This window comes from Diabrotica virgifera, chromosome 10 (assembly GCF_917563875.1).
Source record: "Diabrotica virgifera virgifera chromosome 10, PGI_DIABVI_V3a".
In the NCBI taxonomy this organism is placed as follows: Eukaryota; Metazoa; Arthropoda; class Insecta; order Coleoptera; family Chrysomelidae; genus Diabrotica; species Diabrotica virgifera.
This window is the reverse complement of record NC_065452.1, coordinates 130,106,696-130,125,897: the sequence shown is the minus strand read 5'-3', so window position 1 is coordinate 130,125,897 and position 19,202 is coordinate 130,106,696. Positions and strand designations below refer to the sequence as shown.

Below are 19,202 nucleotides of genomic sequence, written 5' to 3'. Positions count from 1 at the left end.
GCTATCTGTGGGCAAATTTTCAGCCAAATCGATGATAATGTATTTTGGGAATGGAGGAAAATGCAAAAAACGGTATTTTAACGTTTTTTACACTATAAAATTTGATCAAAAACTTGTTTTGATTCAAAATAACTTGTTATAACGCCATATAATGACATTTTTGAGTCCTTTCTATTAAAATATTATGTTTTTCATCGATACTTTACGACAGAAAATGCAAATTTGTTTAAATAAACACCAAATCACTGTAAAATCGCATAAAATAACATTTTGAGAAAAAAAGAAGAAGAAGATTTTTTGACCTTAAATATCTTATTTTTACGTCCCGCAGAAGCTATATACCAATTTTCAGACAAATCGGAGATCCAAAATTTTTTGCCTGAGTGATTTGACATGGAATGTACCATAGACTAATCACTTACTTAGTCCTAAGGCTTTCTACCTTTAAGCGTAAACTACTGGGATATCTACTCACTCATTTGTATTATTGTGAATATGAGGTCTTGCGGGCTTTTCCTCTTTCTGAATCTACATTGCGTGTATTCCAATGTTGGATCTATTTTAGCCCTCATTATTTTCTCTACTATTCTTTCAAATATAGTGATAATTGTTATAGTCTTCCTTCTTATGTATTACTCCGGTCAACTTACACATCCGAGGTTACAAAAATTACCATCAAGCTGAAAATTAGCAGGATTGTTTAAAATACCATCATAAATGATATCTAAAAGTCCTCATAAATCCGACCCGAGCTAAAAAATTTACGCGGGGTTAAAGGTCGCCAAATATAGTTTTTAGCGATTTTCAGCGAAACGGTAAGTTTTATCATAAAATTAGTTCTAACAAAAAATGTAGACTAGATACTTATCTATAAAAAATGTCTTATTTATTTTTTTCCTAAAAGCCACCGGTTTTGAGATACAAAAATTATTCAAAATTATTCAAGATTATTCAAAAAGTTGTAATCGTCATAATATGAGCTAATCTTTCCACACCACCTTTGAGGTAGTGTACCTATTTAGCGCGTTTTTTTAACGTGGTTTCCCCAGTAGGCCGATTCCACGGATCTGTTATGATTCTGTTTAATTTGAAGCTATTGAATAATTGATATTGACAAGGGTTAAAAATGATAAAATTTATAAAAAGCAGTATAAATTAAAAAAAAAAGGGAAATTTATCCAACTTCTTCACCTTCTAGTTCTTCTTCTTCTTCTTGTTCATCCTGGGTGCGAGTAAATTGCCCCAATAATGACACAGCTCATGGCTCCTCGATAGAATCAAATGAATCCTCAATTGTTGGTGATTCAACATTGGAGCACGACCGGTTTTGACAATTAGTGCATGCTACCGAACAAAACAGTCCAACTTTTTTGCAACCACATGTAGCGCTACATCTCTTTTTACAATTGCAAAAAATTGTGTTCAGAAGTTTTTCCGGCGCTGGTGGGAGTAAAGTTTGAATTGGTTCTAATGAACTGTCGACTACTTTCCATCCCCAGTCTTTTGGATCTAACTGATAACCAAGCCACAATTGAACTTGGTAATATACCCAAAAAGATGTTAATGAGCACCCACTGAGGTTGGTGGAAGACAAGATAATTGCGCTTGTTTTTTTTTCGAGTATTTTTAAAGAAACATGCATATCGAAACTTATCTAAGCACGTAGTTGTTTTAGGCGCTCCATACATAGATAGAAGAAACCTAATTCCGTTGGAAATAACTTCTTGTGGAGTTAAATTAGATTTTTTTAAAACTTCAGCACATTCAAGTAAATAGGTTTAACACGTATTTTTCACTCCGGAGTTGTACTCAAGACTAATTAATACCTCGAGGATGTCATCTACCTGAAGGATTTCGCCACCCAGGAACATAACGGGGTAATTTGCATAATAGTAAACAAACTAAATTTGCATAAAGTTTATTGTATATTGAAATGTTTATTAGTACTTAGCAATAAACATATTGCCTAGAAAGTTGGCTTTCATTATTATGTTCAAACCCTTCTGAGAAAAGAATAGGTAGGGTGATTAGATTTGCCGACGTACCGATAGAACGTGTTTATTCCGACAAAACCCATCTTTACAAATTGAATAACACGCATAAGTAAGAAGAATTATTATAAGGTGATACTCATATCAATTTACTATTTTTGTTGGGAATAAGCCGTAAAATTGAAATAATAATTCTTATTATTCTCGCGTTACATTCACTTTATAAATATTTTTTTGTCGGCACTATAATATTATAATACAGCTTATACATTGCATCCCTCGGTAGACCGCAAGCTGTCTAGTAGAAACATTATCATATTTATAATATTTTATATTATTATGTGTAATATAAGTTAAGTTGACCGATAGAATATTATGTTTACTTGTATTACAGCTTCAGTGATGTATATACGTGGTGTACTAATACATATTATGACGATTAGAACTCTTTCAACTCTTTGAATCGTTGTATCTCAAAAACGGTGGATCTTACGAAAAAAAGTATTAAGATATTTTTTATAGATTATTATCTAATCTACATTTTTTGTTAGAACTAATTTTATGATAATACTTACCGTTTCGCTGAAAATCGCTAAAAACCGTATATGGTGACCTTTAACCCCACGTAAAATTTTTAGCTCGGGTCGGATTTATGATGACTTTTTAGAATTCGTTTATGATGGTATTTTGTATGGATTCGTAATTATTGTAACCTCACACCTATTTTTGAGTCTAACTAGACCGGTCTATGTTGGTAGTACATTGTGTGTTTTCCAGTGCTGTGGTATTTTTGCTTTCTTCACTATGTCTTCATTAATTCCTGTGATAATTTGTTCCTTCTCTTCCTACGTAGCTTATCATCTCTGAGGTAAGGTTATCCCTTCCGCTGCTTTACCTAGTTTAACCATATCTATTGTCTTCTTTAATTCTTCTATTTTTATAGGCTCTATCTCTTGATCTTCGTTTTTGTCTCTATCTTTATCTAGGTTTTCCCTATCTCTATATGTCAGCTCTTTAAAATATTCTTTCCATCTCTTGGATATTTTTTATCTTCTGTTATTATATTTTCGTCTTTATCTTTTATATTCATCATCCTTTGTACTAGGGCAGTCCGATAAGTACTTAGCCTCTCAGCTCGATGGCGCCACTATCGCAAATTAAGTGTACCTACTGTCATTTAATGCATTCTCGTAGACGGCTAATGTCAAAATTTCATCGAAATTATAGTATTGTTGTGATTACTTGTGAAAGTCAGAGTGTTCGTGGATTTTCATAAAATGGAAAAAGAGCAATATCGGTCGGTGATTCGATTCTTGTTTTTGGAAGGGAAATCACGCATCGAAATCAAAGAGCGCTTGGACGCTGTGTACGGTGACTTTTCTCGTTCGATGGCAACTGTCAAAAATTGGTTTAATGAGTTTCAACGTGGACGAACGTCGGTTTTGATTAGCCACGCGTAGGTGCCCCGAAAATGGCTACCACGGAGAACAACGTGACAAAAATCCACGATCTTGTGTATTGGCAGACCGCCGACTGAAGGTGCGCGAGATAGCTGACACAGTAGGCATCTCAAAAGACCGCTAGGTCATATCCTGCATGAAATTTTGGCCTTGAGAAAGCTGTCGGCGCGAAGGGTGCCGCGTTTGCTCACTTCAGACAATAGAGAGATATCTCAAAGGCATTTTATCGCACGCTAATTCGCTCTGAGCGTTAACAAAGTGTCAAAGCAAAATCGACCGGCCTGCTCATGGTGGCGGTTTTTTGAAATTTTATCAGGACGCTTTGTGTATGTTTAAATGAGACATTTAAAAAAATGCCGTGTCCCGCTAGTGATATTATGTATTAATATAAACAGAAAATAAAAACGCACTTAATCTGATATAAATTCTTCTATTTCCAATATTGATTATCAGTTTGATTTTGTATACATAACCTTACTATCGCAGTTTATGTCAATAAATCTTTATTAACGAAAAAGAAAATATTTTTGTTGCACTATAAATTACAGTATAAATTAATAACTAATGAATTCTAACAATTGTATTCGGTTATTATCACTACAAAGTAAAATATTCGAGTTTAACAAAATAATCCCATAAGACTCAATGTTAAAACGTCTTGACAAAATCTGACAGCGTGTCACGTGACTGTAAGTAGAGGGGAGACGCACGGAACCAATAGCGGAATACGCTATTTTTACATGTACGCAAGCGCAGAGTGAATGTTACGCTAATACCGGATAACGTATCCCGCTATTTAGGACGAAATAAGGGACGATAATAACGTTACGCTAATTTGACATTTGGGATGAAACATAAAAATAATTTATAGAATACAAATTTTATAAAGTAAAAACTGTGAATCCTCTTGTTTCCTGTGTTGAGAAACACGTGTGTTCTTATTTTGTCTACAATAGACTACTTTTTGTGGTTAGAATATTAGTTATTCAGATATTTTATATTATTTTTATACTGATTATTTATATTTATTGTTGGTTAACTCATTAAAATTAAAATGCATGTCAACCTGCTCAGTATCAAAATTCATTTTTCAGTAAAAAAATCATTTATAGTATTTCTCAACATTAATTTTTAGGTTACATTTAACCCCAAATGTCGGTTGTCATAATAACGTTAAACCCCGCCCAGAACACTTGCGATAACTCTCTTCATGCCTGTGTTGAAATAGACCGCTATCCCCTATTTACGTCTCGACACGGTATTAACGTTAGCCTTTGCGATATCTCTCTAATAAGCGCAACCGTGAGACCACTTCAGAGCAGTGTTTGACGCTATTTAAGTGTGATCCAAAGGAGTTTTTACGTCGTTTCATAACCGTCGACGAAACATGGATTCACGGGTATACACCATAGGCGTAACCGGGGGGGGGTTTTGGGGGTTATAACCCCCCCCCATTGGGATGTACTTTGAGCTCTATACGCTTAACACCATAGCCCTCAGAGACCTTCCAGTAGTTATAACCCCCCCTTTCAGGTAGTTGTAACCCCCTCTTAGGATCATCCTGGTTACGCCTATGGTATACACCAGAAACCAAGGAACAGTCGAATGAGTGGACAGCACCCGGCGAACGTGCTCCGAAGAAGGCGCGAAGACTGTCCAATCGGCCGGAAAGGTGATGGCCAGCATTTTCTGGGATTCACAAGGTGTGATCTACATCGACTACTTGGAGAAGGGCAAAACGATCACAGGGCGCTATTATGCCGAATTATTGGGCCGATTCGGCGCCGAATTTAAGAAAAAACGACCCCATTTGGCAAAGAAAAAAGTGCTCTTCCACCATGAAAATACACCGGCTCACACCTCCGCCGTCGCCATGGCCAAATTGGTCGAATTGGGCTACGAAATGTTGCCCCATCCACCGTATTCTCCAGATTTGGCCCCGTGCGACTACTATTTGTTTCTCCAAACTTGAAAAAGACACTCGCTGGGCAGAAATTGAACTCGAATGAGGAGGTAATCGCCGCCACGGAAGCCTATTTTGCAGACCTCGGGAAAAGGTATTTTTCAGACGGGTTAAAGAAGTTGCAGCATCACTGTGTCAAGTGTATCGAGCTAAATGGAGGCTATGTAGAGAAATAAATTGCCACTTTTCCAAAATTTTCCTTTTTCTTTTGTAGGCTAAGTACTTATCGGACTGTACTTTATTTTGTCTTGTTTAGTTGTTTTAGAGTTTGACAATAGACTTCTTGCTTTTTCGTGTAGTTTATTGTCCTTTTCTGTCAAAATTCCTCCCATAAACACTCTTTAGCTTCTTTGACTGCTATTTTGACTTTCTTTCGTGTTTCTTTGTAAGTTTCATAATTCTAGAGTCTCTTGGTGATAATTATCTCTTCCATTTTTCTTTTCTCCACTTTATGTTTGCTTGTATCTTCTCTATCCATCATTTGGTTCCTCTCATGCTTATAATTGGTATTTTTTGTCTTGTTGCATGTTTCTTTCGCTGCTATTATTATGCTTTTTTTTCAGATTTTCCCATTTTTCTCTATATTTGTGTTCCTTTCTCTACCTTTTCACATGTTATCTAATTTTTCCTGGTATATTTTTCTGTATCTTCCTTCTTTTATTTTATAACTTCTTATTTTTTCATTTGCCTTGTATAAATAAATACAAAAAAAAATGTTCCAAAAATCAAAAAATTTCTAAAATTTCTGAGAATTTCTTAAGGGCAAATATTGCTTAATTTCATTGTTAGGTAAAAAGAAAGGGCATGCAATTCCGTTAAAATGGTGGTTTATAAAAGTTTTCTGAGGTAAAAGCGTTTGAAATTAGCTCAATTTGCCGCCTTGAGAGATTCAGAAATGGTTCAATGTATTTAGCCATTAAGTTTTATATAACAGTTCTAGCTAGAATAAAGTTCTTAACTTGAATCAATTCAAAACAAAAATTAAGAGATAAGAGATCCGTTATAGTGAATGCTTTTTTTCATTTGATGAGTATTATTTCTCTTCCAATAATTGGATTATAATCTGTTGTGATTTTATCTGTCTGTTATCATTATTAATACGTTTGAATTATTATGTTTTATACTTATATTTATCTCATCATCATCATCATATTCTTAATGTTGTTCTGAAGCTATTTTCTTGTGGCATTTTTATAATCAAGTATATTCAAATGGGAAATAAGCCACAATTTTACCTAAAAATGATTTTATTAACGTTTCGACGCCCAAGTCGGGTGTCGTTGTCAAAATACAAAATAATACTAAATAAACAAAAATGTTGTTGCTTTTTTACTAAGCAACAACATTTTTGTAGACACGCTGTAGAATCTAAATTTAACTCAAATAATAAATTAGGTATAAAACCAACAGCATAAGATATTTTTTTTTACTTATAAGTGCAACCAAATTTTGAATAAAATAAAAGTGATAAATCGTTTTTTTTTTTTAGTTATTGAAAAAGATTTAAATAAAAACTATGACCAAATACATATTCTGTGAGCAACTTTAATTTCAGATAGTTAGTCGCTTTTACAATTTATGCAAATAAAAAAATTTCAGGATCACTAGCACAAGCTTCGTGTTTCCACTTTTTGCAACTACTACATTGTATCCACTTTTCTTACGAAGCGCTATTTTGATACGTGTCTAAACAAAAGAGACAGAAGCATTCTTCACCCTCCGAGTCGATGTCTTTAACAACTTTCCTCTTTTTTCGTTTCTTTGATGCTGCTTTCTTATCCTGGGTAAATGCTTCTCTTTAAGAGTTTTACTATTATTTTACACTTTTTCAAGAGCTTTTTTTTATTGGAGTGTCGGTTAAAATTACTGCCTCTCGCTTCCTTCTTTTATATTTTGTATCCTGATTTCTAACCGCTGCTTTTGGTAGTGGTTTCAAAAGGAACGGACTCAGCGGAGGAGAGTTCTCTTTTTGATTTTGCATTGATTTTTGTTGTAAGATTACTTTTAGAACGGTCAAGTTCCTTTGAGCACAAGTTCGATCCTTCATCAGGTTTGCTTAAAGATCTTTCAATATATTTGTGAGCATCAAGTGCCTTCAAACACTCTGGTTGCAGCTGTTCATTGGATTGATTTGACTCTTTTGTGGTATCTTCTGAACTGAACTGAACTGTGTCAAATCCACAGATGTGATATATTATGCATACAAGAGACTCATCGTGACATATCAGCACATAGACCTAGCGTTGAGGGAATGCAGCTTATCATTGAACATCCAAGTGCAAAACACGGAAGCGCCATCTTCGTGAAAAGATATATTGATGTAACATCAGCTCAAAAAACATGCTACAATGACATTAAAATTCTGACCGTCGAAATAGGAGCCTGCACAGTTACATCTGTGTATAAACCACCCTGGAGAGACTTTGTTTTCTCCCCTCCAAAAAATTTCGCTTCTTAAAAAACCAGATTCATTCTCGGGGATTTTAATAGTTATAATGTTCATTGGGGCTACGCTTCAACTGATAAAAATGGAGATCTTGTGGAATCGTGGGCTGAACAAAACAACCTGGCACTGCTGCATGACCCAAAACTGCCATATTCATTCCAAAGCAAAATATGGAAGAAAGGTTACAACCCTGATCTCACCTTCATCAGCATGTCTTTAGAGGACCGTTGCGTCAGAAAGATATATAAGCCTATACCAAAGGCACAACGTGGGCCCGTGGGAATATCCGTATACAGCGCTATAAAAGCTCCCAAAATCCCTTTTAAACGAAGGTTTAATTTCAAAAAAGCTAACTGGAAAAAATATATTGATGAATTGGAAACACAAGTGAAAAATGTAGTCGTTATCCCCAAAAACTATGATGCGTTCATCAAACTTGTAAAACGAACCTCATGTAAACACATACCCAGAGGATGTCAACAACATTACATATCTGGTCTGAACGATGAAGCAAAAGACATTATGACAAAGTACACCAAAGGATATAGTAAAGACCCATTTAGCGAAGTTACGGCAGAGATAGGGGAGAGACTGCAGCAAATACTAAGCGCCTCCAGACAAGAACGTTGGAGCGAGACTTTAAGTAAAATGGATATGACGCACAGTAGTAAGCAGGCTTGGAATATGATCAAAAAACTTAATGGTGAGCCCACAGAAGTGAAAGAGCCATGTGCAATAACGCCAAATCAGACAGCCCACCAACTGCTTCTGAATGGCAAAACAAACAATCGTTGCAAAACACCAAAGATTATAAGAACTCAAGACCAGGAAACAACTCTCTTGCGAAACCCATTTACCATCGAAGAGCTTGAAAATGGTATTGACTGTATGAAAAATGGAAAATCCCCTGGGGTGGACGAAATCCTAACAGAGCAGATAAAACACTTCGGTCAAAAAGCGAGACAATGGGTGCTCGATATATTTAACATCTGTCGCTCTACCTACCAGATTCCACAAATGTGACGTAAATCAAAAGTAGTACCCCTTCTGAAACCTGGTAAAGACCCTGAACTACCGAGTAGCTACCGTCCGATATCTCTTCTATGTCATTTATATAAATTGTATGAACGCCTCATTTTGAACCGCATCCAGGAAACATTAGATGCAAAACTAATCCCACAACAAGCAGGCTTCAGACCAGGTAAATCATGCACAGGCCAAGTGCTGAACCTAACAGAGCACATAGAGGAGGGATTTAAGCAGAGGGAGATAGTGGGAGTAGCCTTGATAGACCTCACAGCGGCATATGATACGATAAACCACAGAACCTTGCTATCTAAGATCTATAACACTGTGCTTGACTATGACCTGGTAAATATCATTAGATCACTGTTGTGTAATAGACGCTTCTACGTTGTGCTAAATGGAAAGAAGAGCAGATGGAGATACCAAAAAAATGGCTTACCTCAAGGAAGCGTTCTGGCGCCGTCCCTATTTAACATCTACACCAATGACCAACCAATGCACCCTCGGTGTGAGATTTTTGTGTACGCTGACGACCTTGGTATCGCCGTAAAGGGGAAAACACTCACACAAGTAGAGTCGACAACTGAAGAGGCTTTAAACATGATGTCAACTTACTACAAACAAAACACTAATTAAGGCCAAACCCTACTAAAACCCAAGTATGTGCATTCCACCTCAACAACCATCTGGCGCATGTAAAACTGAATGTTTCTTGGGAGGGACAACGCTTGGAACATACTGATAGGTCCAAATATCTTGGAGTGATACTAGACCGGTCACTAACGTATAAATTCCACTGTCAGAACACAAGACAAAAGGTTTCTACGAGAAACAACCTTCTCCGGAAACTTGTAGGGAGCAAGAGGGGTTGCGGTGCAAACCCCCAGGTCTTAAAGTCAACAGCTGAGGCCTTATGTTTCTCAACAGGGGAATATGCTTGTCCCGTCTGGGGTAGATCTAGACACGCCCAACAAGTCACCACGGTGTTAAATGAAACATGTAGAATAATTACCGGTTGTATGAAGCCTACCCCTCTACCATTACTGTACCGGGCAGCTGGATTCGCATCACCAGACGACCGTAGATGCGCCTCACAATATGTGGAGAAGTTCAGGCAAACTTTCGATGAAAGGCACCAATTATACGGGTTTGACGAACCGCCAAGAATCAACCGACTTAAATCAAGGAAAAGGTTTATGCGAAATGTCAGCGTCGAACCACCCGAACTGTTCCCCCTACATCCAGAACGACCTAATGGAATGAACCTGGACTGGAGAACCTAGCGGACACTCAACCGAATACGCACAGGTGTTGCTCCTGTAAAACAGAACCTTATTAAACGGGGCATCAAGACAGGTAACGACGCACTTTGTGAATGTGGGGAAATACAGAGCGTGGAGCATCTGAGAGTATGCAGACTTTGCCCATCACAGTGCACCCTCGATGATTTATGGCTTGCAAATACAAAGGGTGTAGAAGTAGCCCGATATTGGGCAGAAAAACTGTAGTCGGATCCAGACACGAAAAAGTAAAGTAAGTGTGGGATCTTCAAAACTTGAAGGTTCGCTCTTTGGCAGTCCCTGTTATGGATTTTACATATATTTTTATCTCACTAACTGCTCTTAACATAATATCTGGTGTAGTTTTACGTTTTTCGGACTTTCTTTTAAAAGGACGCATTTCCTAAAGCAAAATGTCAAATCAGTAAAACTATATTTATGCTCGGGGAAGGTTGACTCATGCGTCAACCAGCCCCTCATCTAATGCGTCAACCAGCCCCAGAGAACAATTTTGGATATTTATGGTAATCGACTCTATATTAATTAGTTTTTGGAAAATATAATGACTGTATCTTATAGTAGTAGTTCCAAGCTTCAATAAAAACAAAGAACGAATTATTATCTTTAAAAATGGTATTTCTAGAACAAAAAATGTATGATAATAAAAATTTACTCATCACTGTAAAAAAACTACAAAACTCTCTGTACACTCTATTAGTTATCGCGTCAAACTGAAACTACCTTTCGAGAATGCGCTTTGTGGAGAGCCTTGGAACTTGTGTAAACGCGTGATTGCGAAGTTTCTTAGTTTTAAGAAAATCGCACTGCGTCAACCAACCCCGTCTCCTCTACTTGTGTATAGTCTATTCGGCTTTGTTCCAATTCCACGGTATCAAAAGCTTTTTTGAAGTCGATGAAAATCAACGTGAGTTGTTTATTATATTAAACACATTTTCAATTAGTATTTTAAGTGCTTGTAGGTGGTCATTTGCTCCATAACCTTTCCCAAACCCAGCTTGCTCCTTAGGCTGATAGAAATCTAATTTTCGTTCTAACCGCTTTGTGATGATTTTGGTAAACCATTTGTAGAGATGTGACAACAAACTTATCGGTCTATAATTCATTAAATTTACCTATGTTTATATTAATATTGCGGTTATAGTATACTGTGCAACGAGCATTTAATACCCGTGTTGAGCTGCCCCCCCCCCACTTGCAAAAATTAAAAAACAAATAGCCCTGATTTATGAGCTATTTATGAGCTCTCATATTCCGCAAACTAAAAATTTTGAGCTCGTACCACTGAGCAGGAATTTGTTACTGTAGTGGGGGGGGGCTGAGTCAGCCCCCCCCCACTACTTAAAAATAGGAATATTGAATTGGTTTTTGCGGCAGAATTACGAGCTATTTATGAGCTCTAGAAATTATATAGTTTCGATTTTTGAGCTCGTCCCCTTCACCCCCAAACAACACTTTAATTGATTTAACTTAAGAGAAAAATGCTGAGAAAACTTAAAATATATCGTATTGCGGATGTAATTCCTATAGCGTATATACTCTAAGAATAAACTATTAAATCACGTGCATTTCGATTATTGAGTTACAACCCCTTCGCAAGAAAACCACCCTATCTTCCCGGCTTAAGAGAAAGTTGTACTTAAAATGCACTAAATTAATTATTTGGCGACTACATATCATTTAATAATTTATAAGCTTCCAAATTACGCGCATTTAAATCAGTAAATTGCAATTTATTTTGTATAGTGCAGTCACTGAAAGTAAAAATCAACGATTACCTTCAATTTCGATGAACCTTCATCGATTTTCACGAAAATTGGTCAGTGGTTAGATTATACCTCAAGAAACAAAGGTGACATGGTACCACCTTGCGCCTTTACCCTGAGGGTGGAAATTCGCCCCTTCTCGGGGGTGAAAATTATTTTATAAAAAATAACTGCACAAATCTATAAAAGAACAAATTATAAGCAAAATTCATTATATAAAGTTATTAAAATAAGTCAATACTTTTTAAGTTATTAAAGATCAAAAATTTTAATTATTCGTGAAAAAAATGCATGTTTTGAAGCGGTTTTTCGTAAATCACTGAAAAACTGTAAGTTCTTACAAAAAAGTTAATAGTAGTTTTACTCGTATAGCTTATATTCTAAGAATAAACTCTTAAATCACGCGCCTTTCGATTATTGAGCTACAACCCCTTCGCAAGAAAACCATCCCATATTCCCGGCTTAAGAGAGAGTTGTACTTAAAATAATTTATATTAATTATTTGGCGACTAGATATCGTTTAATAATTTATGAGCTCGCAAAATATACGCATCTCAATTATTTAATTGCCATTTTCTTTCTATAGTGCAGTCACTGAGGGTAAAAATCAACTACGACCTTCGATTTCGGTAAATCTCCATTCATTTTCACGAAAATTGGTGAGCGGATTTTGATGCTATCAACTTTTTCTGGAGCTCATTTTTGATAGGTATTTCTAAGTACTTTGACAAGTATTTAGTACCTAAGTGTTATAAAATGTATTTCTTTGGCGTTATTTAAGATTGAATCCTTAGATTTAAACAGTCGCAGAAAAAAATATACATTTAATTACCAATTACTTACTTTAAATTAACATTAAAGGGTTTTTCAAGTAAGCAATTTATTATATTTTTTATTTGCTTCAATTTTAGTGATGAACACTTTTTTGTAAAAACTTACAGTTTTTGAGTTATTTATGAAAAATCACTTTAAAGCATGCATTTTCTTTCACACAAATTAAAATATTTGATCTTTAATAACTCAAAAAGTATTTGATTTATTTTAATCACATTATATAACAAATTTTGCTTACAATTTGTCCCTTTCTCGATTTGTGGGGTTATTTTTAATAAAGTAATTTTCACCCCCGAGAAGGGGTGACATATACCCCAGGTTAAAACCCCAAGTTGTTATTGTAAATTCGTGAAAATGAATGGAGATTTACCGAAATCGAAGGTTTACCTCATAAATTATTAAACGATATGTAGTCGCCAAATAATTAATTTAAATTATTGTAAGTACAACTCTCTCTTAAGCCGGGAATATGGGATGGTTTTCTTGCGAAGGGGTTGTAGCTCTATAATCGAAAGGCGCGTGATTTAAGAGTTTATTCTTAGAATATAAGCTATACCAATTAAACTACTATTAACTTTTTTGTAAAAACTTACAGTTTTTCAGTGGTTTACGAAAAACCGCTTTATAACATGCATGTTTTTTACGAATAATTAAAATATTTGATCTTTAATAACTTAAAAAGTATTGACTTATTTTATTAACTTTATATATTAAATAAATTTTGCTTTTAATTTGTTCTTTTATTGATTTATGCAGTTATTTTTAATAAAATAATTTTCACCCTCGAGAAGGGGCGGTATCCACCCTCAGGGTAAAGGCGCAAGGTGGTACCATGTCACCTTTGTTTCTTGACGTATCCTCTAACAACTGCCCAATTTTCGTGAAAATCGATGAAGGTTCACCGAAATTGAAGGTAATCGTTGATTTTTACCTTCAGTGACTGCACTATACAAAATAAATTGCAATTTACTGATCTAAATGCGCGTAATTTGGAAGCTTATAAATTATTGAATGATATGTAGTCGCCAAATAATTAGTTTAATGCATTTTAAGTACAACTTTCTCTTAAGCCGGGAAGATAGGGTGGTTTTCTTGCGAAGGGGTTGTAGCTCAATAATCGAAATGCACGTGATTTAATAGTTTATTCTTAGAGTATATAAGCTATAGGAATTATATCCGCAATACGATATATTTTAAGTTTCCTCAGCATTTTTCTCTTAAGTTAAATCAATTAAAGGGTTGTTTGGGGGTGAAGGGGATGAGCTCAAAAATCGAAACTATATAATTTCAAGAGCTCATAAATAGCTCGTAATTCTGCCGCAAAAACCAATTCAATATTCCTATTTTTAAGTAGTGGGGGGGCTGACTCAGCCCCCCCCCCCAATAATGTGTCAAATTCCTGCTCAGTGGAACGAGCTCAAAATTTTTAGTTTGCGGAATATGAGAGCTCATAAATAGCTCATAAATCAGGGCTATTTGTTTTTTGATTTTTGCAAGTGGGGGGGCAGCTCAACACGGGTGCATTTAATGATGATCATTATGATGCAAGTAAGAGGGATACGACATGAACCGCGTAGCGGCAAATGTCGTGTAGAATACGAGCATGATAATGCTACAGTCACATCAAAAAGACTTTTGTTCTAAAGAATATTTTATTAAATTTATCAGTTAAGGATGGTGATCAAAATTTCTTTTTTTTTTATTAAGGGTGACTCTGGAGGCCCGTTACTGTGCCACGAAAATGGAGACACTGAAACATGGTTCGTTGGAGGGATCGTAAGTTGGGGTATCAAATGCGCCCACCCCCATCTTCCAGGAGTTTATGCGTACGTACCAAAATATAAAAAATGGATCGAACAACAGATAGCAAAGTATTCTGGAGATTAGTTAGAAAGAAAAGTGAAACATTGGGAAACGACAATAAAACATTGAAACAAGATTGAATGGTACAAATTATACAAGGTAATCTATATGATTTTCTATGGCAATTTACACTAAGAGAAAAGCTTTGTAACCTCGAGGTATAGCTGAATTTTCTTGTCGTCATTATATCAACATATAGGTATAAAGTAACCAGAGCTACGCACAATATCTAGATTGACCCTTTATAGTGATATCTTGTGACAATTCACACCTAGTGTTCGAGCGGACCGCCACATGTGATTTGAATTATACAGATGTAACATTTACAAAATTGTGACATATTTTAAATACTGTTTTTACCGCTGCATACCCTTTAAAACTACCCTAATCCATTAAAGTTATTCTCGTAAAGTACTATAAGTAAATTATATGGATATACTAACTATGTACAATTTATCAAAAAAATTGTGCTGTTGTCAGAAAAATCATTTAAACGATTGTCAGAAAAATCATTTAAACGATTTATGGGTGATTTAAAAAGATGAAGGTTTGAAAAATAAATGAACCGAAATTGGTGTTTCAAGATTTTGAACCACTGAATTAAGCATATTAGGTACTTTTGGCATGAATATTTAAGTTTTTTTAAATGCCTTTCTCTTCAATAATACAAATCCCAATTTCCAAATCCAGTAACTTACAAATGAAAATCATAGGAACCCCCTTTTTTTAATTGAAGATAATAATATATTTTTCAAATAATGAATGGGTGTGGAATAATGAATATATTTTTCGTTTTTTATTTCTTTTTCGTCGATGTGAAACTTTGCTTGTGTATAATTTATAAAAACTTATTGGTATAATTTATAAAAAAAAATGATTTTTCAAGTACTTTAAAGAGCAGACTTGATTGGCCAGCATGTAGCCTGGATCTTAATCCAATAGAACACCTACTGGATCGTCTCCAGAGGTGTATTTGTCATCCTCGAGCCATGCTAGTGACTCTTGAAGAGTCACGTTTGGCCTTATACATCGCAGATTACGTAACTCCATACCACAATAGTTAATTGTCGATAACGTTAAAGAGCAGACTTGATTGGCCAGCATGTAGCCTGGATCTTAATCCAATAGAACACCTATGGGATCATCTCCAGAGGTGTATTTGTCATCGTGGAGCCATGTTAGTGACTTAGCAAGAGCTGTGTGTGGCCTTGTACGTTGCAGAATTTCGTAACTCAATGCCACAACACTTCTTCTTCTTAATTCTATGATTTGGGTATTTATTTCATGTTGCAGCATCAACTATGGAAAAACTGTCTACTTCACACATCAATATTGTTGGTCCACTTCTTCAAAACGCTTCGTAGGCCTGCAAACTGCTGTTCTAGTAAAACTCTTGTAATTAGACTCTTTTTCATTTATTTTTTTATGCTCTGGATAGTTTTTGTACTTTGAATGAAGTTCTTTCCATTATTTTCTATTCATGGCTTCTTTTTTATTTAACCATCTTAATTCTTTCTTTCTTGGTTCTTTTCCAGTTATTTTTTTCCTTCATCTTTCTTTTTATCTCGCTATGTCTCTCCCTTTCTGGGTTTGTTATAGGCGGAAGCCTTTTCTCCCATAAGAGAATACACAAAACAACATGGACATCCCCTGACGGAAAGACACAAAATCAGATCGATCGTATTTGTATAGCAAAAAGATGGAGAAGCTCATTATTAGATGTAAGATCGCAGAGGGGAGCAGATGCATCAACAGACCACACACTAGTATGAGCAAAACTGAAAATCAGACTAACTGCCAAAAAGAAGCAGAAGGATAACAATAGGATCAGATACAACACGCAATGGCTTGACAATGAAGAAACAAGAAAAAGATACCAGGACGAATTCGACAACAATATAGGAAGAAAAGAAGTAGTTAACGAAAATATCGAAGAATCCTGGACAAACTTAAAAACAGCTATCAAAGATACAGCCGAATACGTCCTTGGCAAAAAACTCAGGAACAATAAACCATGGATTTCAAAGGATACTTGGGACAAGAGTGTACAAAGGAGAGAAATTAAACAGAAAATATTAACAACAAAGGAAGATAGAAAAAACGAACTAAAAGAGGAATACAAGAGAAAAGACATTGAAGTCAAGAAGAGTTCAAGAAAAGACAAAAGAACATACTACGATAATTTAGCAACAGAAGCCGAACAAGCTGCAGCAACTAATGATATGAGGAAACTTTATAAAAACACAAAGAAACTCGCCAGGAAATGGACACCACTTAACACACATATTAGAGATAAAGATAATCAAATACTAACAGCAGAAAAAGATATAGCAAGACGATGGATGGAGTATTTCACTGACTTGTTTAACCACAATGTGAATTCATTAGAAAATATTAAGAAAGAAGAAAACCCGGAACCGTTAGATATTGATGTATCCAACTTCAGCCGAGAGGAAATAACAGAGAGTATAAAACAACTCAAAAAGGGAAAGGCAGCAGGTTCAGATGATATTGCAGGTGAGCTGTTTAAAGTAAACACTGAAAAAATGATACATTTACTATATAAACTATTTGAAAATATATGGAGTCAAGAGAAAATTCCCAAAGAATGGACAGAAAGCATTATAATCACTATCCCGAAAAAAGGTGACACCTCAAAGTGCGAGAACTGGAGACCTATAACCTTCTTATGTGTTGCAAGCAAAATAATGACCCGTATCATGCTTAATAGAATGAAAAATAAAATAGACCAAAAATTAAGACCAAATCAAGCTGGCTTCCGAGCAAATAAGTCATGTATAGACCAGATCTGCACGCTCAGAATGATCATCGAGCAGTCAGTGGAATGGCAAAGTAAACTATATCTAAACTTCATTGACTTTAGAAAGGCGTTCGATATCCTACATAGAGAAAAATTGTGGGAAATAGTAGAGAGTTATGGGATACCGGAAAAATTCTTAAGAATGATGAAGTTGTTTTATGAAAACACCCCAGCAAAAGTATTATACGACGGGAATTTAACAGAACCAATCGACGTTAACAGCTGTGTAAAGCAGGGTTTTATACTGTCTCCTGCTCTGTTTATTATTGTCATGGACTGGCTTATGAGAAAAAGCAGCAACGGTAAAACTGGGATACACTGGAATACCTTTGAACAATTAGAAGATCTTGAATACGCAGATGATGTATGCCTACTTTCAGCAAAGAGACAGAGCATGCAAAAAAAAAGGGAGAAATTAGCCAAAGAAAGTAAAAAAGTGGGTATGGAGATAAACATGAATAAAACTGAATTAATAAAGATTAACACACCGAGAGAAATGGGCATACACATAGAAAACCAAGAGCTGAAATCAGTGGAAAGAGTTAATTACGTAGGAAGTATACTGAACACGACAGGAGGAGCAGAGGAGGATATCCAGACACGAATTGGCAAAGCACAGACAGCATATTATATGTTAAATAATATATGGAAATCTAATGAAATAAAACTGGACACCAAAATAAAAATCTTTAATAGCAATGTAAAGGCAGTACTATTATACGGATCACAAACTTGGAGAATAACAAAACACAACACTGGAAAGATTCAATCCTTCATCAATAAATGCTTACGAAAAATTCTAAGAATATTTTGGTCCAACAGAATTACAAACTCAGACTTATGGAAAAAACAAAGCAAGAACCAATACATAAAGAAATAAGAAAGAGAAGATGGAAATGGGTGGGCCGTCCTCTGCTGAAACCAGACACAGACATAACAAAACAAGCATTGGAATTCCAACCTCCAGGAAAACGGAAACAGGGGAGACCGGTAAATACATGAAGGAAAACAATTATTAAAGAAGCAGAAAACGTCGGCCTAACCTGGAAAGAAGTTAGAGAAAAAGCACAAGATCGGCAAAAATGGAGAATGACAGTAGGTGCCCTATGTTCCAGTGGGAACGAAGAGGATAAGTAAGTAAGTAAGTAATGTCTCTCCCTAACGTGTGGCCAATGAATTCTATTTTTTCATAATTTCATCAATTTTCTGCTGGATACCCTTTTTGGGGGTTAACAAGTGGATCCAAAAACATGTGATACCCATCCACTAGACCAGTTCAAGCTGGTACATGGTTCCAAATTCTAATATAAGTATCACGAATGAATGTCAGATGTACAATGAGCCAATTGGCTGCATGTTTGTATTATTGTCTTCTTAGTTTTGATTATGTACCGTTTTATTTCTCCTCTATTTCTTATTTCTTTGCGAAACTGCTGGAATCCATATTATATAAGCAAAAAAGTATGTATAACAGCAAAGAAAAGACTACATATGTATTATACTTTTCAGGGGAAGTTAAATAAATATGTAGAGGTTAAATTGGAAAAATCGGAACAAAAAACATTTTTGGATTTTTTGACGAAAATTGGAAGGGTATATTTAGCCACTAAGAAATAATACAGGTATTGAAGAATATGGACTCTGTTATAAGAGTGATCTGTATATACAGAGTAGACCAAAAGTCTTCAATCCGAAGGAAAACAGTGCTATTATATGAATTTTTAAATAAAACAC

General features: G+C 35.4%; 1 protein-coding gene across 1 annotated transcript in view; it reads left to right on the top strand.

The window, feature by feature from the left end:
- Nucleotides 1-15,391, top strand: part of LOC114341943 (atrial natriuretic peptide-converting enzyme) — a gene marked incomplete at its 5' end in the record, with an annotated part of 265,571 nt that extends 250,180 nt beyond the window's left edge. The window contains 1 exon segment of the mRNA XM_050641466.1: nucleotides 14,492-15,391. Within this exon segment, the coding sequence (XP_050497423.1) occupies nucleotides 14,492-14,671 (180 nt within the window).
- Between the last annotated feature and the right edge of the window lie 3,811 nt (nucleotides 15,392-19,202).